This window comes from Brugia malayi (assembly GCF_000002995.4).
Source record: "Brugia malayi strain FR3 genome assembly, contig: Bm_v4_Chr2_contig_001, whole genome shotgun sequence".
Lineage (NCBI taxonomy): Eukaryota > Metazoa > Nematoda > Chromadorea > Rhabditida > Onchocercidae > Brugia > Brugia malayi.
In genome coordinates, this window is record NW_025062476.1 from 10,449,569 (window position 1) to 10,471,869 (window position 22,301).

General features: G+C 32.3%; 4 protein-coding genes across 4 annotated transcripts; 2 read left to right on the forward strand and 2 right to left on the reverse strand.

Moving 5' to 3' along the window:
• Positions 1-2,206: 2,206 nt before the first annotated feature.
• On the reverse strand, positions 2,207-6,215 carry Bm4140 (WD domain containing protein; the record flags this gene model as incomplete). The annotated part of the gene is made up of 10 exons (XM_043079163.1): positions 2,207-2,442; positions 2,730-2,872; positions 2,939-3,078; positions 3,777-3,833; positions 3,923-4,095; positions 4,541-4,664; positions 4,734-4,853; positions 5,249-5,389; positions 5,540-5,649; positions 6,065-6,215. The coding sequence occupies 10 exons, from the start codon at positions 6,213-6,215 to the stop codon at positions 2,207-2,209; spliced, it is 1,395 nt and encodes a 464-aa protein (XP_042935097.1).
• A 906-nt stretch (positions 6,216-7,121) lies between these two features.
• On the forward strand, positions 7,122-8,981 carry Bma-rer-1 (putative 22.6 kDa protein F46C5.8 in chromosome II, putative; the record flags this gene model as incomplete). Its single annotated transcript, XM_001896577.2, has 6 exons — positions 7,122-7,190; positions 7,590-7,694; positions 7,890-7,992; positions 8,253-8,334; positions 8,561-8,696; positions 8,892-8,981. 6 exons carry the CDS (start codon positions 7,122-7,124, stop codon positions 8,979-8,981), a joined length of 585 nt encoding a protein of 194 aa, XP_001896612.1.
• Positions 8,982-10,587: 1,606 nt separating this feature from the next.
• On the forward strand, positions 10,588-14,914 carry Bma-eif-3.L (conserved hypothetical protein,hypothetical protein; the record flags this gene model as incomplete). The annotated part of the gene is made up of 14 exons (XM_043079164.1): positions 10,588-10,669; positions 11,107-11,298; positions 11,440-11,552; positions 11,635-11,733; positions 12,010-12,099; positions 12,197-12,287; positions 12,562-12,716; positions 13,130-13,315; positions 13,572-13,705; positions 13,939-14,032; positions 14,198-14,333; positions 14,454-14,584; positions 14,690-14,770; positions 14,864-14,914. The coding sequence occupies 14 exons, from the start codon at positions 10,588-10,590 to the stop codon at positions 14,912-14,914; spliced, it is 1,635 nt and encodes a 544-aa protein (XP_042935098.1).
• A 650-nt stretch (positions 14,915-15,564) lies between these two features.
• On the reverse strand, positions 15,565-20,800 carry Bm4923 (Uncharacterized protein; the record flags this gene model as incomplete). Its single annotated transcript, XM_043079165.1, has 16 exons — positions 15,565-15,663; positions 15,733-15,945; positions 16,117-16,281; positions 16,636-16,802; positions 17,046-17,198; positions 17,515-17,668; positions 17,752-17,831; positions 17,947-18,180; positions 18,457-18,584; positions 18,649-18,770; positions 18,906-19,136; positions 19,320-19,389; positions 19,547-19,681; positions 19,762-19,869; positions 20,078-20,235; positions 20,672-20,800. The coding sequence occupies 16 exons, from the start codon at positions 20,798-20,800 to the stop codon at positions 15,565-15,567; spliced, it is 2,346 nt and encodes a 781-aa protein (XP_042935099.1).
• Positions 20,801-22,301: the final 1,501 nt, after the last annotated feature.

The following is a 22,301-nucleotide window of genomic DNA, read 5'->3' on the forward strand; positions in this document are numbered from 1 at the left end:
AAAAAAAAAAAAAAAAAAAAATTGAAAATGAATTAATAATTTAAAGCTGAAATCATTCACTAATAATAGAAATTCCTAATACAAATGGTTAATTAAAATTTATATTTGATTCTGTGTCACATATTATTATTGTAAACTACCAAATCGATACTACCAATACTATTATTACAAATATTTATTTTTACAAAAATTATTACAAAAAACTGCCATACTAGCAACATCGTTTACCAATATACTTAGCCTTAGTTTTTTAAAAAAAGCCTGCACCTTTAAAGGCTTTCAAGCTTGAAAAGTTTGCTTGGAATTATATATTCTTTTTTTGCTTTGATTGAAATTATGTAAGTCCATCTACTGTGTAAGATATTGTAGGACGTAGTTCATTTAAGAGTAAATTTCATATAATTTTCAGTTTTTTATATTGGATTATTGCTAACGAATCCGTTCCAGGCTAATATTAAGTTCGGGTTTCAATCTCAAATTTAATATTTCTTTTTTGTTCCATCAAAAACTTTCTAGCGAAAGGCCCAATATTTTGTGGATGCACTATATGAAAATGATTATCAAATTTACTAAAAAAAAAAAAAAAATTAAAAATGAATTAATTAATGGCTTTTTTTTCAAAAGATTCTCATCATTACGCCTCATCATCGGAAGACGTATTGCATTTGTAATAGAGCATTTTTATCAAATATTATCTCAATAGTATGATGAAATTCAGATGATAAAGAGGATATTGTAGGCACTGATACATTAATCCATCAGTGATAGAATATAAATTATTAAATAGAAAGAATCCTATTATGAATTTTATAAGGAAAGCTTAGCTTGAATGATGGTATTTTGGTCTGCTTGCTCTTTGTGCTGAATTAGATTACTGAATACAATTACTGAATCAGTAATAAGGTATAATAAGGCAACAGGATAAGGAACAGTATTGAACAATTAATCGAATCATTATGAATTCTTAAAGCTTTCCTAGCCTAAAACACAAGCCGAAGGAACCTGTGGGATCTTTCATTTTTCAATTATTACTAAAAGCAGTCTTGCGTTGATAGTTATTTCGATCGAATTGAATTCTGATTGATCACCAAATAATTGTCAAAAAAATGAAACCAGCAAAGAAAATTCACCAGTACTCATACCAATTTGCTCCTTATCATAACTTCAACAAAAGTATTTTACACGATAGAAATAAGAAAGACTCATCGCTTTTCAGGATGGATTTCGATTAATCAATTGAAATTTTGAATTTAATGAGAGTGTGAATATAAAAAACAAAAAATGATTTCCTTCCCGGAAAAAATTATTCGGATTTTAATTGCTTTATATATTTCTTTCCTAATACGTAATAACGTATCACAAAATGAATACAATAATTCATTACAACATCAGTTATACACAACTGAAATAAATTAAATTCAAAGAAAATCAATGGGGATAACATTAACTTGAGTAAAAATGTGATACCTAGAATAAAACAACTTTGAAGATGCGATGGTTTACAACAGTGAAATAGAACAATGAGCCATATAAACCAGCAAAAAAGATGCTATTTAGAGACCACGATTATCTATATTATTACTATTTAGGGTAGTGGCTAATCTGCATTTTATTTTTTTTTTTTAAAAAGGCAACTAAAAAGTAATATAATGCTAAACTTCCCAAAAATTTAAGTCTTAAAACAGCAATTCATTTCAGATTCACCTAACTCATTTCAATTTACGAATTAGGTATAGTTCCACAATTGCATATAAGACCACGATTATCTATATTCACTTAGAATAATGACTAGCATTTTATAGTATTTTAATAATCCAGTTAACTATGATACTTCTTTTGTATCGTTTCGACTTTTCAGTAAATACATCTCTCAACTTCTGTAGAAATATTTCAATCCATACTAAATGAAGGAAATGTAGTAGTAATAAGGCATCCTAAATTGAACTTTGAGAATACGATAGGAAGCTAAGGTTTGACAACCTAATTATAAACATATCAACAAAACGATAAAATACAAATCTCAACCACAACAAACAACGAACAACTGTAAATCTCAACTATGTTTGAATAAATAAAGAAAATTTGAAGAAATTTTCACTTCTATAAAATTTGTTATCAAGAATAAAAAAGCTTGTATAGTTCCACTGTATTGCAACAAAAAGCCACCACTTACTTTGTTGACTACTTTGTGTCTTTAAATCTAAAACTAAGAAAATGAAAAATGACTAAGTGTTTGCTTGGCTTCATGTAGCTGCTCCTCAAGACGTCGTCTTCTGCTATCTTCACGAGTTTCTTGTATAGTTTTTTCTAGCGAAACTACATTACTATAAAATTCTGCAACATTATGAAATATTCTAATGTATCGATCGCCGCAACTTGCTATCATTTTCCCGCATGAACTCAACCGTAGGCCACTTATTGGCTTGTCGTGTGCATCCAGAACTAAATAGAATAATTTAAAGAAATGAAGACATATAACTACCATATGAAATGCTAAGTTGTAATTTATAGAATTTGTTATATTATACAGTTTTATTCTATTCTAATTCCTAACATATTACACTCTACGATATCATTTTATTCTATTTGTTTAATCTTATTAAATACTTAAAATTTTCGATATTTTTATGTCCATTTATTGAAAAAAAAATCCAATATAGATAGAATATTACTAAATTATATGAAATATTTATAGCTAACATATTACATATAATACTTTGCAAACGTACTCATTTTAAATTCTTTCTGAGGTTGTAAAGTGCTATACAATCGTATATGACGACTAGCTGATATAACAAAACTATTCCCCGATGGACTCATCACTACTTTGACTGATTCGGGACGAGCATTCTTCAGCACTTCAAATTCACCACTGCAAATATTAGACTTATTTCGATGATAAATTATGTAAGGAAATGGCATTAAATGCTTCGCAGACCTGGCAATAATCTTAGTTTCTTCGCCTTGTGAATAACGCACATCGGTATTGTAGACTTTCCATGTCCCATCCTTAGATGCTGTGACACATAGTGTTGAATTCTGATTGAAAGCAAACGAGTAAATACCAGAACTATGACCCTAGAAATGTATGTCGTTGAAAATTTAACATATCAATTCTAAAGTATCTAAATCTAAAATTACTAAAATGACACACTGCTATCACTGATATCGCAAGTCCTCCTTTCTTGAAAGCCAGATATCGTCTTTCGTTTAATTATACATCATGTTATATACTTCATCGTTTTACACTGCACTAACAGGAACCGTTACAATAATGTGCATGCCATGAAAACGCTATTCTTAAGATCTTATAACAAGACTGTGCTCTTCCATTCGATAAAACATACGATTGTACGCACCAAATTCATTCATACAAAAAATCTATTTGGATTATTGGGTTGATTGGTTGATTCCCGCTATTTTACTGAGCTTCTAGTTGTGGAGTTCGTTATTGTATTAACCATTTTATTCGAACAAAGGTTTAATACCCAAGTTTAATACTAAGAAGAAAAGAATCAAAGAGGCAGAATTGACCTTTTCAATGTTTGTCACAATAAAAAAGTTGTCCGCATATTCCTATCGCTAATCAGGAGAATGTTTATTCATGCAATCATCACTTTATATATTCATGCCTATTACCGCTTCCGATTAATAATAAAAAAATGATTGTAAAATACTTTCTTTTCTTAAGTATCTGAAGTAGTCTGTAGAACACTACTGATAAAAACATTGATTCTGTAAGTTCCACAATACAAAATACAAAATCAAATTCGTACCTTTAGTTCAAAAGCTTTTTTAATATCTTGGAAGTTTCCTTGACGATCAAATAATACCTGGAAAAATTTTTTGAAATATAGAACTTACGAACTCGAATTTCTCAGCAAACAAAAGAAAAAAAAAATTAAATTTCGTACTAACGAACTTCAAAAACAAGGACATCCGGTGTAAAACCACTTGCACCAACAAACCGACCACACGGCGAGATGCATGCGTTGTACAGAATGTTCAATTTTAGTTCAATTTTTTTGAGAACATCGCCATGAAGGCTATATATCACGAGTTGGTTGTCGGCTGATGCTGACATCACAAATTTTCCTGAAAAAAAAAATTATCATAAAATATTCCTGAATTAAAAAAAAAAAAAAAAAAACGGTTCTAGATTGACTAATATCAGCTTTTTAGGAAACGAAATTTTCCGATTATAAAGAGAAAGTGCAGAATTCGAACAAAGACATTGATTCACAGCAGTTTAATTAAAAGCGGAAAATGAGGTAAATAGACATGGGTAAAGCACGGATTGAATAGAAAATGTGCTAACACTCATCTACAATAATTCATCTTTTACTTGTGCTTAAAATTATTTAAACTTACTTCTTTTACCAGTACTTATACTTGTTGGACCCATTTACGATGTTGAACGTCAGGCTTATTTTAAACTACTATTTGTTTATATTTCATATTATTTGCATATGCCTTATACTCAAATCTTTTTTTTTTTTTTGCATATTTCAAACTAGAACTATAACATATTTATATTTACCATTACAGGCAATTCCTATATTGTTAATATCTTCAGCATGAACAACCGGAAATTCAATACTTTCAACACGTGAAAACTTATAATTTTGTGTGCCTTCCTTCTTTGTCATTTTGTAAACATCCAACTGAAAAAAAACCAAATTATAATTCAAACTGCTAAACATTTGTTACCGCCTGAAGAGAGAATTGAAAACCTTGTTAGCACTTCGCAGACTCATAAGGACATATTTTGAATCAGGTGCAAAGATTATGTGATTTGCATTATCCAATTCAACAGTGCAACGATGCATCTTATGGTCCCGCTCACTGAAATCCTAAAAAATACTTGAGTTAAAATGTTAAGTTCAAGATTTTAATCAAAGTTAAGTAATATCTTAGTTATGACATCGGTCCAAGAGTTTTCCTGAGTAAATGTTTCTAAACTGTTGCCGTTAGTTTAAATTTACCTACTTCTATCCTAATCTTCAAGTGTCTGGAACTTTTTTTCAAAAATAAATTTTGTCAGGTTGACGAAACTCTCAATCAATTTCAAACATGTGTTTTTTTTTTTCCTTTTTATAATTATACGAGAGTAAAGAACATTTATGTCTATCTTTTACCCTTACAAATAAATGTCAATTTATTTAGTTCAAAATTATTGCTCATAGACATAACTAAATAGCCACATATTAAAGATCAAAATAACACGTCAAATAATGCTTGCTTTAACATTCCAGAGATAAAGTGAACGATCGGAGCTAACTGATGCAACATATCTGCCATTTGAAGAAAAATCCAAGTCCAAGACATCTTTCACATGTCCTTTCAGTGTAGTTAAAAGCCATGGATGTTCAAATTGTGGTGTTCGCATCTGAAAACAAAAATATTTAGAATTTAAATAAATTGAGAAAACATTTGTAAGAGCATGATAGTCCTGACTCAATAACTTCCGACTTCAACTTATTTTTTTTTTGCGCCAATTTTTTTAAACATGAGATAATCAAAGTTATACATAGTATACCTTGTCAAATTTCCATTTTCCTTGTTTTTTTGCATCTTTCGAAAAAGAATTAATTTTATTTTCTGCATTCGGATTTTCATCTTCTATATTTTGCTCTGAGTCCGTCGAATCTAAAAATAAAAAAAACCACTTTCCTTAATTTTACTAAGATTAACTTATAAATGGATGCATCCGCATGATCGTCAGATATCTGAAAATCTAATTTTATATAAAATTGAAACAAGCATAAAGCAATCTTCACTAATAAAAGCTTTGGTCCAAATATATTATCTAATTTTGCCAGTCTTACTCTGGAAATCCACACGTATAATTACTGTGAATGAAATTATTTAAAAGTGTATGAGTGTTGATGACCATTACTATAGAAAGTCTAATTAATGACAAGGAAAAACGGTACTAATAAATGACTAATAGTGCCAATTTTTGATTATCAGCTTTAATTTTTTAAACAATTAATAGCAGTGCAAAGGACAATTAAAACATAATAACTTTTAATGATCAAAATTTTTAAACAAAATAAATAACCTTGTCTTCCATTTCTTCCTTTCCTGTCGGTGTCCCATCTTATCCATACAAATAATGCAATAACAAAAGCAGTCAATCCAGAAAACAAGATGAAAAAATATCCAATGTATGCTGGCTCAAAATCATTTTCTGTTGATATCGTATTAGTCATTAGCACTTGAAAATAAAATCTTTTAAAAAATAATTACAAGTTCAATTAATGGTTTGCCCGAAAAACACTCCAGTCGTTCACGAATAACTAGTAAAATGGTGGTACTTTTTTGCAAACAAATAAAAAATATACTTGAACTGGAAACTATCTTACGGTAATGACAACAATTGTAGTACACGTCAATTTCATTCTCTCGTAAGAAGAGAAAGTGTTGAATGATTTGGATTTAAGTATTTGAAATTTCTATTTTGATAGAATGAACATTTATGATAATTGCAGTGCCAATGTTCGGTGTGGTTAATAGTTAGCTACTCAAACTAGCGGTAATTTATTTCCAGCTAATTGAAAAATATGTAAGCTTGGGTTAGGAGTTGAAATGCGAAAATTAATTTACGCCTAAAAACTTTGGGAAGTGACGTACTTTAGCAGTGGAAACAGTAATCGTCCATTTTTCTATTCCGTTATTATTAGTAATTGGCTTAAATAGTAATGTATTTTAGTATTTAATTGATATTCTAATGTTTTCGTCACGACACGTCATCATCGCAAATACGTGGATCGTAAAAATACTTCTGTAGTAGAACATTAACAGCGACCTGATTAGTACTTTTTCAAATTGAATTTGAGATATTCCTACATCTTTTGCTATGAAGACAAACTTACCATTCCAATGCATTGTGGTATTTCTATGTAACTTGACTTATTTTGATTTGTAGTTCTTTTCTTTTTTTAGATCTTTTTAAAATGATAGAGGTGAGATAAAGAAAAGAAATCGTCATTTAAGGAAGTATATATTCGATATTCTACCATTATTCCATATAATATAACATTGTAAGGTTGGACTACAGTATGTATAGTTAAGGGTGCATTTATATTTCAGGGAATACATCCAGACTCGCTGATTTAATGGAGGATTCTAGTGACCTCCGTGATCGGCCAAGTATTGTGTCACGTTTTTTCTCAAGTCTGTCTGTGGTTCGTTTTTCGTTGTCTTTCTCATACTTTTATTATGAAATTTAAAATTTGCTTAAATTATTTCTCTAGCACCATGATTGTAGTGCCTTCAGTTTATACTATTTCATTCGACTGTGTTTTTGAATGTAGCCATTTCTGGACTGAAGATAGTTTTTTGAGGATTAAAATAATCCATCTTAGAATTACTTGAAATGATCGAGATGGTTGTCCACACTACAAGAACTGTACTGTTGATACTTAAAATCAATGAAACATTCCCAAACATACTTTAACGCTCATTGTTTGCTGCTTCTTTTACATCAGACAAAATGCCTCGACCAAAAAAACAAAGAAGAATTACGTCAAGTTTCGAATATTTGGAAAAGCTGTACAATTTGTAGGATTATCTGTACTTTGCAGAAATATCAGTATTACTTGGATAAGTTAACACCATATAGTTTGATTCGGTGGGGAATCGCTGTTGCTTTCGTCATCCTTTTTCTTTGGCGAATCATCGAACTACAAGTATGGCATTTTTATTCTTTATCAAACTTTTGCATTACGGCTAACAGTGGCTACATCAGGATGTAAGTAGAAATGCACGGTTTTGTAAGTAGATAGCTTGACAGCGGCATTTTTCTTTATTGGTTATCAGTTTTCATATTCTAGTGAAGTGCTATGACTCTTAAAATTTCTTTTTTGGCATCTTGCCACTTTCAGGGTTTCTACATTGTTACTTATGCTCTCGGAATTTATTATTTAAATTTGTTCCTTGCGTTTCTGACACCGAAAATTGATCCAGCACTTGATTTTGAAAGCGAAGGTGATAAAATTTTCTCTTATTCATTTCTAGAAGCGACGTTCAAATACTGGGTAGCAGTACAGTGTAACTGTTTGGTGAAATATAAGTTTTTCCGAGCCTTCTTTCTGATCTATTGTGTATGCCCTCTATCTTTTTTTACTAGTCCTTGCAAATCATTTTCCAAACATCTGTAGCTTTAAAATCATCCATTGTAGCTTCCATCGGAGAAGCGAAGGTAGGTAAGAACATTTTTTCAAATTATTCTAAATATATTATTCTAGATGAAGATGGACCAACTTTGCCGTCCAAGGGAAGTGAAGAATTCCGTCCATTTATGAGACGTTTGCCAGAATTTAAATTTTGGTAAGTGTGAAGCTTTTTTAACATATAACTTTTGCTTACACACTCTTTGTAGCGGAGAGAATATCACAGAAATTGTAAAATATTTGCCGAGACTAGGCTTTAAGGATCGTGTACAGAAATATTCTGCAGTTAAATGATGTATGTTTCAACAAACTTATCAGGAAATCATTACTGCTTCGTCCTAAGAAAAGCTGCCCACTTCCAGGAAAGTAGGATCATCTTTCAGGTATTCAGCTATTAAAGCAACAACCATTGCGTTTATATGCACATTTTTTGAGATATTCAATGTCCCAGTTTTTTGGCCTATACTCGTTATGTATTTCATCGTCTTAACTTGTCTGACTATGAAACGACAAATTATGGTACAGTTTTACTTTGTAAATGAAGTGCTTATTTTGCATATTGTTAAAAGTTTTGAAATGGAATACTTTCTGCATCTGCAAAATGAATCAAACTACCTATTCGGATCCCTAGTGATGTGACGCGTTATTATTTTGTTATTTTATGATACTTTTTTGTACGCAATTGAAAAATTCAGTGGTTAGGTTCAATTTCAGCATATGATAAAATACCGCTACATACCGTTCACTACGGGAAAACCGCGAATGCGTGGAAAAGAAGATTCCGGTGTGGTTGTGCAAGGCTAGTGCCTACATACTACTTCGTCTGTATGTGGCTATCAGTTCTTTCAGTTCTGGTTTGAAGCAGTAGCCATCCTTCCTCGTTATTCTAATTTATTTTTTAATATTGCATATTGCTTCACTCTCATGATTCATTTATTTGTGAATTTGCTGATTTGGTACTCACCAGTTAGAAACGGAATTTTAACTGATTTGAAATTTTTCGCGGGAAGGTTCTAGTATTTTTTTTTAAAAGTTCTTGCATAATTCTAGTGATTTTCATTTGTGCGACATTTTTCATAATGATTCCAGTGATAATTTAAGATGATTGCTCAAGTATTCAACGAGGTGTTGCAAATGTTACCAACAATTAAACTGTTTGAAACTGAAAAAATATTGAAAATAACTGAAAATCTTTTCAGCTGAAGCTACTGTGATTTGAAAGGAACGTTGCATACTCAGAATGTGCTATTCCTCTTTGTTTTTAGCGCCAGACAATTTCTTCTGCAGATGTACCGAATTGCCTTCATTTCACAAAATTTCATAGTTTTATAATTCATTCCTCATTTCCTAATAGCAATGGTAAGTAGTATGCGCGATATAAATAATAGTGCAATCATTATGTGGTTATCGATAGCGACTAATGTTATTTATTGTTGTATTGTAGCAAAGCTGATAACTAGTTCTGTTTAATTTTCATCTATTTGATTTCATAAATGATACTGAAAAATTGCAGTTGATATATCGGTTGTTTTATCCTATGGCTGTTATAGATATGCTAAAATTTACATATTTTTTAAATTATTGGGGAATAATATATTCCAATTTTTACAGAAATGAAATCGGATTCTGCAGACGTAATTGTTGAATATTACTTCAATGTTATGTATATTATGAAGTAGGATTACATGTATTCTATCGGAAATGAGAATAGGATATGGTGGACTAGAAATTTGCTATTACCTATCGGAAAATAATATAGCAAGTTAGTTAGTTCTATTTTTTTACTGGCCAAAGGATGATATTTAACGGTTGTTCTATTTGCGTTCTTAAATTAAACATTTTATGGATCAAATTGTAGTAAAACTATCACTTGCTATTTCTTTGGTTAAGTTATTGTCATCAATTTTTTAATGAAAATTCTTGTTTTATTTATGTGGATGTAATTCACTGTCTCTGATATTTCCTTTCTGATTCGTTCAATGTATATCAGTTTTTGACATACAGTTATTTATTTTCGGTCGCTAAGCAGTCCTATGGGTCATTATAGTTCCACTTACCGTAATGATAAGCGTGAACAAGCCCTGCCGGTCGATAGAATGCAGCTGCCTTTTTGTTGTAACAGTTATCATCTGTAATAAAAGGATTTTTATAAAAAAGTCGTGAAATATTTTTCTGATTGGTCTTTTTTCTGAAATTTATTTTGTTTAATATGGTTTATAAAAATTATTGGGTTTTAAAAGTGTCACAAGTCTTTTTTTTTTTTTGCTTTTTAAATTGAGCACTCTGGTTACCTTATTGACTAGTATGAAGTTGGATATAGATTTTGCTTTTTGTTGTTTACGTATGTTACATTTTATCTTAGCCGGATTATTGTGAAGAAAGAGGATGGTTGAAATATTTGCCATTGTAGATGGTGCGCGATTCATTTGATGGTGGACATACAGGTGATCCAGAACGTGACCTTGCTTATGAAAGGGAGCATGTGCGACGAGGTTTGTTTAACACTAATAGAATTTGGTTACAGAGAATTCACAGAGCTGTGCTAAATGATGGTAAGATGAGGAAATAAATAAACAGATAGAGTTTTTTTGTAAGTGAGGTGGTGGATAGATTTTTCTAACTTTCAGAATTTAATCCACCATCTTACATTAAAAAAAAAGTTATGAAACACCTAATGCAGGTACTGCAACTGAAATGGCTTTTTAGATTAATAAGATGTGTTCATATGTGGAATTTGGAATCTACTTTTTCTAAGCAGTAAAAGTTGTTAAATCTTCGATAACCGTTTCTAATATTAAAATTATTTGAAGGCTAGCCCGTCAATGAAGGCGGATATATGTAAGCCACATAACATAAATGGGTATTCCGGATGCTATATTTATTTCTGTGAATATATGTGGCGTTAAATTTAGTTTTTATTTGATTTTAGATACTATGAGTGATGAAGTGGTACCAGATGATGTTGCACAATACTTGATTTATTTCAAGCGAATGATTGATGAAGAAAATGTTGTCGAAATACATAATCTTTATGAACACGGCTTCCCGGACCTTACTGAGCGTTATTTCCAGCAACGTCTCTGGCCAAACGAAGAAGCAGTGGAAAATATTGTTGGGTCGGGTTCGTTATTGTTCTCTTTTTGTCCTTTTAAAAACAAGGTATCTCAAAAATCTTGATATTACAGAGGTCTTCAGTCATTATATGATAAAATCTTAATCTTTCTGTTTTCGAATTACAGAAACAGAATTGTTGCTTTTTCAGACAGTCGAATCTTCATAATTCTTTACAAGGAGCTGTACTTTCGTCACGTTTACACTCGGATGCAGCGTGGTCCGTCTTTAGCTCATCGTTTCGATTCATATCAAAATTACCAGGTTAGTTATGGAAAGTGCCTTATGCGCACAGGATCCAAACAAAGATTCTAGTTTTAATCAGATATCAAAGTTTTCACTGCAGGAATTATTTTGTGAGGTATTGACACCTGAGAAACAGCCATTATCACTTCAGTTGCCAAATGTTTGGCTTTGGGATATTATCGACGAATTTGTTTACCAGGTAATAATTACTTCCTGCTTAGTTGCTTGTCTATTTTGTACTTATTTACTTGTAATTGCTTATTTTAAACACCAATAAGTACGTGGGCCCTCATTTACTGAACAGAAATACTTATTATTTGAATAAGCACTTTTAACTATTATTTGAATAGTTAAAAGTGGAAGATTGTAATTAAAGTCATGACTGCTTCTAGAGACCTGTTATCTTACAAACATAATGGCGAAACAGCTATTGTTAGAATTGTCAAAATCGCTGTTTACACTTCTAATTTTGCAGTTCCAAGCTTTTTGTCTATACAAAGCGAATCCTGGAAAAAGAAGCCCAGAAGAATATGAAGACCTTCTTTCAATTGAGCAGAACCAGAGCGTATGTCTTTATATATATATATATATATATATATATATATATATATATACGGTACTTAGCAAAGCTTGTATTATTTAGTCTACTGATCACATTGCAGGCCTGGAATATATATCCGGTGTTGAATATTCTGTACTCTTTGTTGGCAAAGTCGCAGATCGACGAGCAATTGCTGGCCATACGGGAGGGAAGTAAGTAATTTTAATCAATTCAATACTTGTGATATATAGTTTTCTATTGTTATTAATACTGGTGTCAAACAGTAGTGGATGGTATAACTGAAGGTACTGACCATCACTTTGAATCGTGATACAGTGCGGTGTAGATTGCAGAAGCTGCGAAAGTTTTTTTTTTCTTGTTTTTAAAAATGTTTCTGAACAGATCACATTCCTGAGTCCAGTGAAATTTGAGTATTCATTATGGAAAATCCAGTCGAAATTTAATTGGTCATTATAAATTATTCAGGAAACCCAGACGATGTCGCGGATGATTTTGGCCGTTCTGCTTTGTATTTTAAGCTTGGTTATTTCTCCTTAATTGGATTGCTTCGTACACATGTGTTGCTTGGGGATTATCATCAAGCGCTGAAGACTGTTGAAAATCTTGAACTTGATCCTAAGGTTTAATCACGAAAAATATTTTTCATTTATTTTCGTTTTTTATGTGACAATTTTATTGCATTTTAATTGAGGTTGGACGTAATTTTTGAAACCACATTCTTAAATATGGGTGGGGAGCTATTTATTTTTTATCCTACTTCTATCTTCCCATTAATTTTATCTCTACCATTTGATAATGAAGAAACCTGTTGAAGTGTCAGACGTCATTTCAAATTTCGATATGCTATATGTTCTGATATCGGTTCGTAGGGCGGTATAGAGTTGCTGTACTTATAGCAGAGCATTTAAATAAGTTGAACTCTTGTGGTTGAGTTACAATTTTATGTGCGATTTTCTGTACTATATATTTTTCATTTCCAATTGTTGATTTTTTCCTGATGATTTAGAATATTTGATCCGATTTTTTTTTGTAGGGTTTATACAATACCGTCCCTTCATGTTTGGTTACATTTCATTATTTCGTTGGCTTCTCTCATATGATGATGCGAAATTATGGTGAAGCCACGAAGATATTCGTAAACTGTTTACTTTACATACAACGAACAAAAAGTGTTCAACAACAGAATCAACAGCAGAAGAAGAATTTTCAATATGACGTAGTAAGTAGCTAGTGCTTGTTAAAATAACTATCACCTCTGTTCACTACGTTAAATATCTTGTAGGTAGGTTGATTCATCTACCTGTTACATTTACTTTCCTTCGTGTACTTTTTTCAAAAAGCAAAAAAAGTGTAGAAATGACATCAACTCATACATTGTATTTAGTGTTAGCCATGGTGCACTATACTTCCAGATTTTTATGTCGAAAACTTTCTTTTGTTCATAAGTTTACGTCGTTATTATTCCGAGCTCATAGATTGGGAAAACGAACGAACAGTTATATCATTTGTTGGCTATTTGTTTGACTCTACAACCTCAACGGATTGATGATTCCATCCAGTCGCAACTATATGAAAGGACTGGAGAACGTATGAACCATATGAGTAATGGGTCAGTTAAATAAAAAGTAATTATAACTCGAGCTCGATAGTTAATTAACAATTCAGTTTGTTTAAGTATTTTGTAGACCACCCGGAAAAATCTAAATTGGTTTTTTTCTTTTTTTCTTTTGAAACAAATGTTATCTTGACATTAGGAAAAAAATTATTTTTGTACATTACGATAGCAGCAAATGATCCATACGACTTATTAATGCATGAAAGGATAGTAATTTTCTTTTTCAGTAACATTGATGAGTTCCGCCTTGCTTTCCAGCAAGGATGCCCGAAGTTCTTATCTCCTACCACAGTAGTTTACGAAGGTCCAAATCAGGCAAAGGTAATTTTCATACTAACCGATTTGTAAATCCGACAATGTTTCTTTCACTTACTAACCACGATATCTTTACAATATTTCCAGTAATTAACGTTTAACTTGTTAGTAGTTTTGATATTAAATTATAGCGTGTTGGCATTTATGGTATTCTGACTTCTGTATTTTTAGGAACCGCTGCTCCGTCAGTGTAATGCTTTTCTAGAAGAAATTGAATCACAAATTATGTTGCCAATTTTGCGGGGCTATTTAAAATTGTATACAACTTTGCCAACAAGAAAGCTTGCAAGCTTCATGGATGTTAGCGGTAAGTTTTTGTCACTTTTTTTTTCATTGTTCATATTCATATTTACAAGTAAATAAATGAACTTGACCAATCCAGAATTGAAATGAATCGAAATTATCAGAAGTTATCAGTTATTTGCAGATGCGGATTATGACTCATTTGTTGGCAAATTATTGAGTTTCAAAATGATCGTCAATGAACTGGGAAAGGAATGTATGGATAGATGTGAAATCGACGACTCAACAACAGATCTTGACTTCTATGTTGACAAGGTCCAGCTTTGTTTCTTCTTATGTTTGCAGAATTATTTAATCGTATTAAGCTGTGAATTTTATTCACCGAAATTGTTCTTTTTGTTCAGCCCATTCATACTTCAGGATATGATCATTATTGCGGACACAAAAGTTGCTCGCCGAATTGGGGAATATTTCATCAAACAAATACAGAAGTTGCAAGAGGTAAACGTGTTTTCTATTTCTTAAAATGAATTGTTTTCCTCTTTTTCTTCTTTCTCAAAATCTCGCTCATTCTTAACCAAATTAGTATTACAGGTGAACCGGAAGTTAAAGGAGCTGCCAGTTATTCCAGCTGTTTCAAGTTAATTCTTATTGTTACTATTTCTTCAAACTGTCATAAATTCCACCGTTGTTTGGAGTTGAAAACTTTTTGTATCTTTTGTTTTGGAGCTTTATAAATTTTACTGGTAAAATCCTTTTGTGGTATTAAGCCAATGCGAAGTTGAAGAATGGAAAAAAAGCGCGTTCTCGTTATTTAATTGAAAGCTAGATCTAACGTCGGATGGCGTTGTTAGAAACTGAATCACTTCCAAAGCAGGTTAATATCGCTCTGTGGATGCTGCCCCAAGATATCAATTAATAATCACTCCAGACTAACGGGATTCATTCACACATCAGTTATATTTACTCACACAATGAACAAAAAAAAAAGAATATTTTATATTTTGATATATTTTTTTCTATTCAAATATTTTATATTTTGGCATATTTTTTTAACGCTTTGCTTAAATCACATGCAAGTATTTCCAGAAGAACGTTAAATTACAAATGAAATCACTACACTCATAATGAAACTTCTTACACTTTTTGCTAGTAATATTTAATTCATCAGTAGAAAGTAACATGTTCCAATCACAATCCAGTGAGCAAGATATCCATATTCCACTTTACTATTTCTTAGTGATTGATTTCACGGCTTATTTCTTGTTGCGTAAATTAAATGCTAACAGCTCAACTTAGAAGTGAAAATTTCTAATTCGATCGATGAATCGAGTTTTCGGCAATTCAGGAGACGGGTATTTCTGTGCGTAAATCTCTGGATAAGTCTTTTTGAACTGCAAAAATAGTTTAATAAAGGAAGGAAAGTAATTTTTCAATTTGAACTTAGCCGTTCCTGTATTAACCTTTTTAAGTCGCTGCTTCCGATCTGCAACTGAAAGATTTTCATCGCTCAATATGCCATCCAAGAGAGAGAGTAAATAACTATCAACATCCTTCTTTTGTGATTCGTATTCTTCTATTTTGATTGGTTCGCAGAAGTGTTCCTTCAAACGTTCGGTACCTGATGATTCATCAGTGATAGGCTGTTGAACAGTTGGCGATTTCTTTAAGACAACCTGAAATTTCGCTAAAAATATTTTTGTGGACATTTTTCTGTCTTAATTCCAAGTTGTGGTAAGATTTTGAAATAATAGATTCCAGCAAAAGCTATAACAAAACGAGTGTAAAGAATTACTTCAAAGCGAGGACTGTCTTCATTTTAATGAAAACTTAGAATTAAAATCCACCTCATGTGGTAACGACAGCTGATGTTTGACTTCTGAAATAAATGCTTCCGGGATGGAAAACGTATCACATTCATTATCCATTAAAAATATGACCAATTGATGGCATTCTGACGCGTTTATAGCTTGAGATGCACGTACTATCTTGTTCGGCAAACTTTCAAGAACCTGAAAAAAGTGCTAATCATAACAAAAAATATGTGAAAGCAATTCTCTTCTAGATTTCCCAGTCATTTTTGACAACAATTTATTCCACTCTAGTTTTCCCAACCATTTCTGGCAACAAAAAACAAAATTCAGAAGTTCAAAAATATTTATGAATTTCTAGAATACTTTCTTTACTCCATCTTTTTGCTCTACCGATACTAATTAGCATGAAAACGAATACCAAAGGGAAAAGCATCATTTCCTCCCACAACTGTTCTGAGACGTTACAGAAATGTTGCACATGTTGCGTGTTACAAATAAAATTTTCGATATTATCCTGAAACTCGTAAAAATTCTCCAGATTACAATTCTTACAATTGAACGGTTATCACGACGTTTATCCATTCGTAAACAATAATTTCGGCTGACACGTTGCATAAAGCGCAACAAGTAGTGTAGTCGGCGACGAACACGTGGCTCCAAGGTTAGCATGACTAGTGATACCGCTTCTTTCAGCAATCTCTCATTTTCACTATCGACCCCTATAACAATGTAATCACCTTCACTAAATATTCTGATATCCTGGTAAATTTTCTTTAAAAAGTCTAAATATATTTGCAAAATGAACACTTTCAGCGAACCGGATGTATAATACAAAATAAAGTAATAGTTTGAGCAAATACATATATATTCAAGTCTAGATAATTTTAAAATCGGATTTCGGATATTTGTATTTATATTAATTCATTTGAATTCGTTAATTAAAATAAGACTAGAAAACCAACCAGCGAGCAGTACACAAAATTCTATACGAGGAGTGCTTGAGCGTGGCACAAAAGTGTTTGTTTTGGCCAGTTCTTCAATACGCTGCATAAGCTCAGGACTTCGCTGCAGACCCGGAAGCCGAGTTAAAATTGCTTCATAGGCCATTTTATATGCTGAAAGAGATCTTGACAAACAGATATGAAATGTTAACTGCAAGTATAATTAAATCAAGTTTAAATGCATGTCATCCATCTCAAAATGTCTGATCTAGACCTACGATTATTTTGTCTTTTCGGGAAACAAAATGGTATATTTAAGGATTTTTCACATCCTCTTGGTATTAATATGGCATCGTTATGTAATTAAAGCTACTATCACGAGCGCTAAGAATATAATCCCCTTAGAAAACTCCTGAAATTTTCTTCTGTATTCTTTTATGCTTACATTCAGTTCTTTTCACACATCTACTAAAACTAATGTACAACTTACAAAAAGTTTCACTGTCTGCTGACAACGTAGATACGGAAGAGCGCATAGTATTTGGTGGTGACATAGTATGTTCTTCACCAGTAAATCCTTTGCTAGGCGATACTGTTGTACGCAAATTAGAACTTTCATCTTTTCCATCTAGTTTACTTTGATTCTATAAAAATAGTTTCAACCACTGTATCTTTTTGCCGGTCATTGCAGTGTTTTGAATATCCTAATGCAGAAAATATATTGTACCTGAGAATTAACCGTCTTCTGCACGTAACGTGTAAATGGTGAACTGTCAGCGCAAAAAACTGTTTCCTTACGCAGTTCTGCTGAAAAGAAAAATCGATTTGAAAGAGTAAAACCACTTCATTAAGCCGAATTATTTGCAGCAAAAATAAGAGCATTTAGTTTCGAAGTTTCAAAACTTCATCCTGAAGAAATTACCTGAGTTTCGCTGTTGAAAACTTTTCTGACGAAACAATTGTATGATATGTAGAATCGACAATGCAACAAGATTTGGAAGCATTGGACAATCGTTATCAAACTGTTCACAAACACTTTTGAAAACATTTAATTCGAATCCTTCGTATGGTACATGCGTAGATTCCGCAAACTTTGTATCGAATGGCCATCGCGACAGATAACGCATCATTGTAATAACATAATTTGTTAGATAATCTGTAGGAAAACAATAAAAATCATAATTTTCATTCATTTTTATTGTCTTCACGTACTTTTTCAGCTTCAAATTACTAATCTAATTTATTTACTTCCAAATGGTTCATCATCTTTGTATAATATACAAAGAAGTGTTTGCTTGAAGGTAGTATAAGTTCCCCTTCCAATAAATTATTTATATTTCAAATAACGAAAGAACTACTGATTCTTAGGGCATTCATTACAATAGCTATAATTCAAAAAAAAAGCTTTTATGTCCTTCAAATATAACATTACCATTCTCAGGTTGAACACGAACTATTCCTTTCGTTCCGACCCGTTCGCAATTCCATCTAATATCTCCACCGTTAAAATCATAATCGAGAATCCCATTTAATGAATCTACCTGCAGCAGTGATCTCAACCTGAAATCAACAGGAACTTTTACAAATCGCTCTTTGAGAAGAGTAATGTGTCACATTAACTTACCGATTTAGTAGAACATTCTTATAGATTTCGCTGGTATCAAGGAACAGATGGGCACCACTATGTTCCTCATTAACAACCGCTCCTGGAGATCCAGAAGGCGGGCAACTCTCCGGAGTCCGAGCCTATAAAAATTTTTTCCTCTCCAACAACTAATTATTAATTTACTTAGTTAACTCCATTTTGATCACTATATAACTAGTAAATCAACAAAAATAACCATTAAATGAATTTACTGAAAATTTATAGCTTTACAGTACCTGAATAATTTTCCCGAAATTTCGAAGCTTTTGCATTCCTGAAGATTCGGCTGAATTACTGTTGACTTCGGTTAACTTAGCGATCATCTCGTCTAGTATATTAATCTGATTTGATGTCCCTGCTCTAACTTCAATATTTTCCATCGTTACTTCATTTATTTTCTCTTGCGAAACGGTCCCTTCCAGAATAACTCTACTGGTTGACCTTTTGGATAATTCATCGTTCAAATTCTAGAAAAACCTTAGATTAGGAAGGAGCCGAATTCAGCAAGTTGAAAAAGCGGATATTTTAATCGCTGCTTTTTTAAATAGAGATAAAATTTTTATATTAAAACTTGCCCGGGAGCTAAACATAGAAGGCAGATTCCCGTGGGATGCTGATAAACGACGGGAAAGAGGAGCACTCGGCTGCACTGCAAGGATAGGCACTCGCGCTGGTACTATCGAATTATTGTTTCTATTTTTCCAGCCAATGTTATGGGCTCTAAAAGAAACCTTTCTCATTATTAAATCAGCTATTCAGTTCTTCTCTGAATATCATTTTAATCATTTTTCAAAGAAGTTAGTGGGCTTCTGCTTTAAAACTTATGACAAACTTAAATTTTATACTTTTTAATTATTTTACAGAAGAAACATCTTACCTTTGTAGAGCAGTAAATCCAAAATCTCTATCCCTAAGCCGATTTTGTTTGAAACTACATCTTTCATTGAATGAAGCGGCGCGGCGGACTAAAATTGGTGTTGCAGCCAGCAGTTCGGGAGAGACGCTTGAAAATCTTTAAAAAAGTTCAGTTATTCGTCCAAAAAAGAAACTGCCTGCGAATAACTTTATATAAACACAAACTGGAAAAGTTACCGGTACAATTCGCTTTCTTTAAATACTTCGCTATCATCCCATTTCCCACGCACAGTACAAAACAATCCCATACTTAAGTACATACCCAAAAGTTTTGAACAATTGGATCTGAAACGTGGATATGATGAAACCCTTTTTCAGTGGATGAGTGGAATTTTCCATGTCTTGGACATGTACTTTAGAGTGTCAAACAAAGTCCATCCATTAAAACATTCTTTGTCAAACATAACTGACACTGTTGACGCAACTGTTTACAAGATCATTACTTCAGGATTGAACATCGGATCTCAGTTAAAAGGTGATAATAGTAGCTCACCTGGTTATTTCTCGACCGTCATGAATAAATTTTGGTAGCTCGTTCATCATAAAGTCTACAGCCTCGCGACCTGTGAAACAATCGTCGTAGATGCGCAGTTGACGTCGATGTCGTTTTACAGGCATTCCACTTCGAAAGCGCTTTATCATACCATTCCACTGAGAACAAGAAGCGAAGCTTTATTATATGACAGCTTCCAAAGTATAGAGCAACTATTTATCTTGAAATTTTTACAATTTGAAATTCGATCTAAAAACATAAAATAGCGTGGAATGCCAACTGCCAAGATACAAATAGAAATAGTATGGCATAAAGTGATTGTTAGAGTACACAGATAAAAAAAGCTCATGCTTGTTTCAATCTATTGCCAGATTAAGTCCTTAGGAAATCGATTAAGAAATCGGAAAAGTGATTAGGAAAATCCTTAAAATTCCAATCTTACTATAGACTTATTAAGGGTCTAAGAACAGTCATAAGTAAATGAAAAAAAGAAATGGAGGATGAAAAACTATTGCTAAGCGTAAGTTCATTGGTTCCATTTACTTTGAGCCTTTTATTTGTTCTGAAGATGATTAGATGACAAAATTAACTGACCACACGTGTTGCTCTGAAACGTCCTTCAAATAAAGAATCGCCTTCATTGGAGTTTTTCATCGTTGTATCTGGAACAGCAGTATGGTCAGCTGATACGCGAAACCCTCGGAGCTGTACGTGGCAGGTCATAAAATGCCTGAAACGAATTTATTAATAATAGCAGAACAGATAACAAATGCGAAAAAGGCAAGAAGTGATGAACGCATTATGTTTGCTTTTATATCGATTGTTTTTTGTATTTTCAAAAAAAGACGGAAGAAAGACAATACTCAAGCACATTGATGTTGATGTGAATGAGGAATATGTCCCCATTTGTAATTTGTAACTTGGAATATCAACTTTTCGTTGTTTTACAATGCATATCCGGGTCCAATATATTCTCAGTACATTTTAATTTAATTTTAAATTTGAAGTACAGTGGGATATATTTTAGAAAAAGATATGAAGTCTTTATATGAAAGATAAAGATTCGTAGAAGAATGTCATTTTTAGGAATTTTATTGGTTATGACAAGGCTTTAGGTATATTAATAGGCAATGACGCTAAATGTATAACCAAATCCCAATTTAATTTATCTAAATAATGGAAAGTCCGTTTTACCGAAAATAATGACAAGAAGACCAATAAGTAACAAAAGTCTAGAAATATTTACAGTGCAAAAAACAAGTGAAAAAATGTAGAAAGCGTACTTCACATATTGAGCATTGTGATTGTCTAATATGTTTTCGGAATAGCAAAAATAGATGGCAGTTTACGTAAAATATAGTTTCAAGAAAAAGAAATCACTTCAAATGAAACTTATGACAGTATCAAGAAATTTAATTTAAATCAGAAACGTTGTAAATTCACTTCATAGATTGATAATTTTACCTTATTGATCACAGTTATGATTACAGAACTATGTATACGACTAGAATCATTTCAATTATAAATATGGGATTATGATAAAAAAATTTTTGCAATAACTGAAGAATGATAATGATAATTAAACATACAGCAAATGTTGCGGTGAAACTTGAAATTTCAAAGTACCGCTTGGCGCTTCCAGCACTATTGCAGCGCTATAGCAACAATAAGTAGGGAATTAGGAAATAATTTGCGGATTTCATTTCTGATTTTCATTTTACTTTATTCCTTCATGCACTTAAATATAATCAATCAAAATATTCCATTTCTTTTTCCCCTTGCATGACCAGAATTACCAGTAATCCGATTCACTCACTCTTCTATGTATTTCTTTCTGTAGTTCCGGAAAGATGTAATTATCTTGAATATGTATGGCAATGAAAGTATTCATTAAAAGGCATTTCAGCTTGACTAGAAATGTCATATGCTCAATGCATCGGGTCATATGACACCAATATCCGACCACACAATTCAAATTAACACAGCCTTAGGTAGGTTAAGTGTTACCCCCAAGAAGGTCTTGGGGTGAGGGTAGCATTAGACTTGTTATCCTAAATTCTAAACAAGAGCGCCTGAGGTGCATATGTCGTACGGTATATTCCCCTATCACATCGGTCATTTGCTAATCCTTCCATTTGCGCTATGTTGTGTGGTGTGCAGATAGCACGAGGAAATGGGAGGAGCAGAGAAGTAGGGCGCAGTCAGATAGTTGGATGATTGCGCC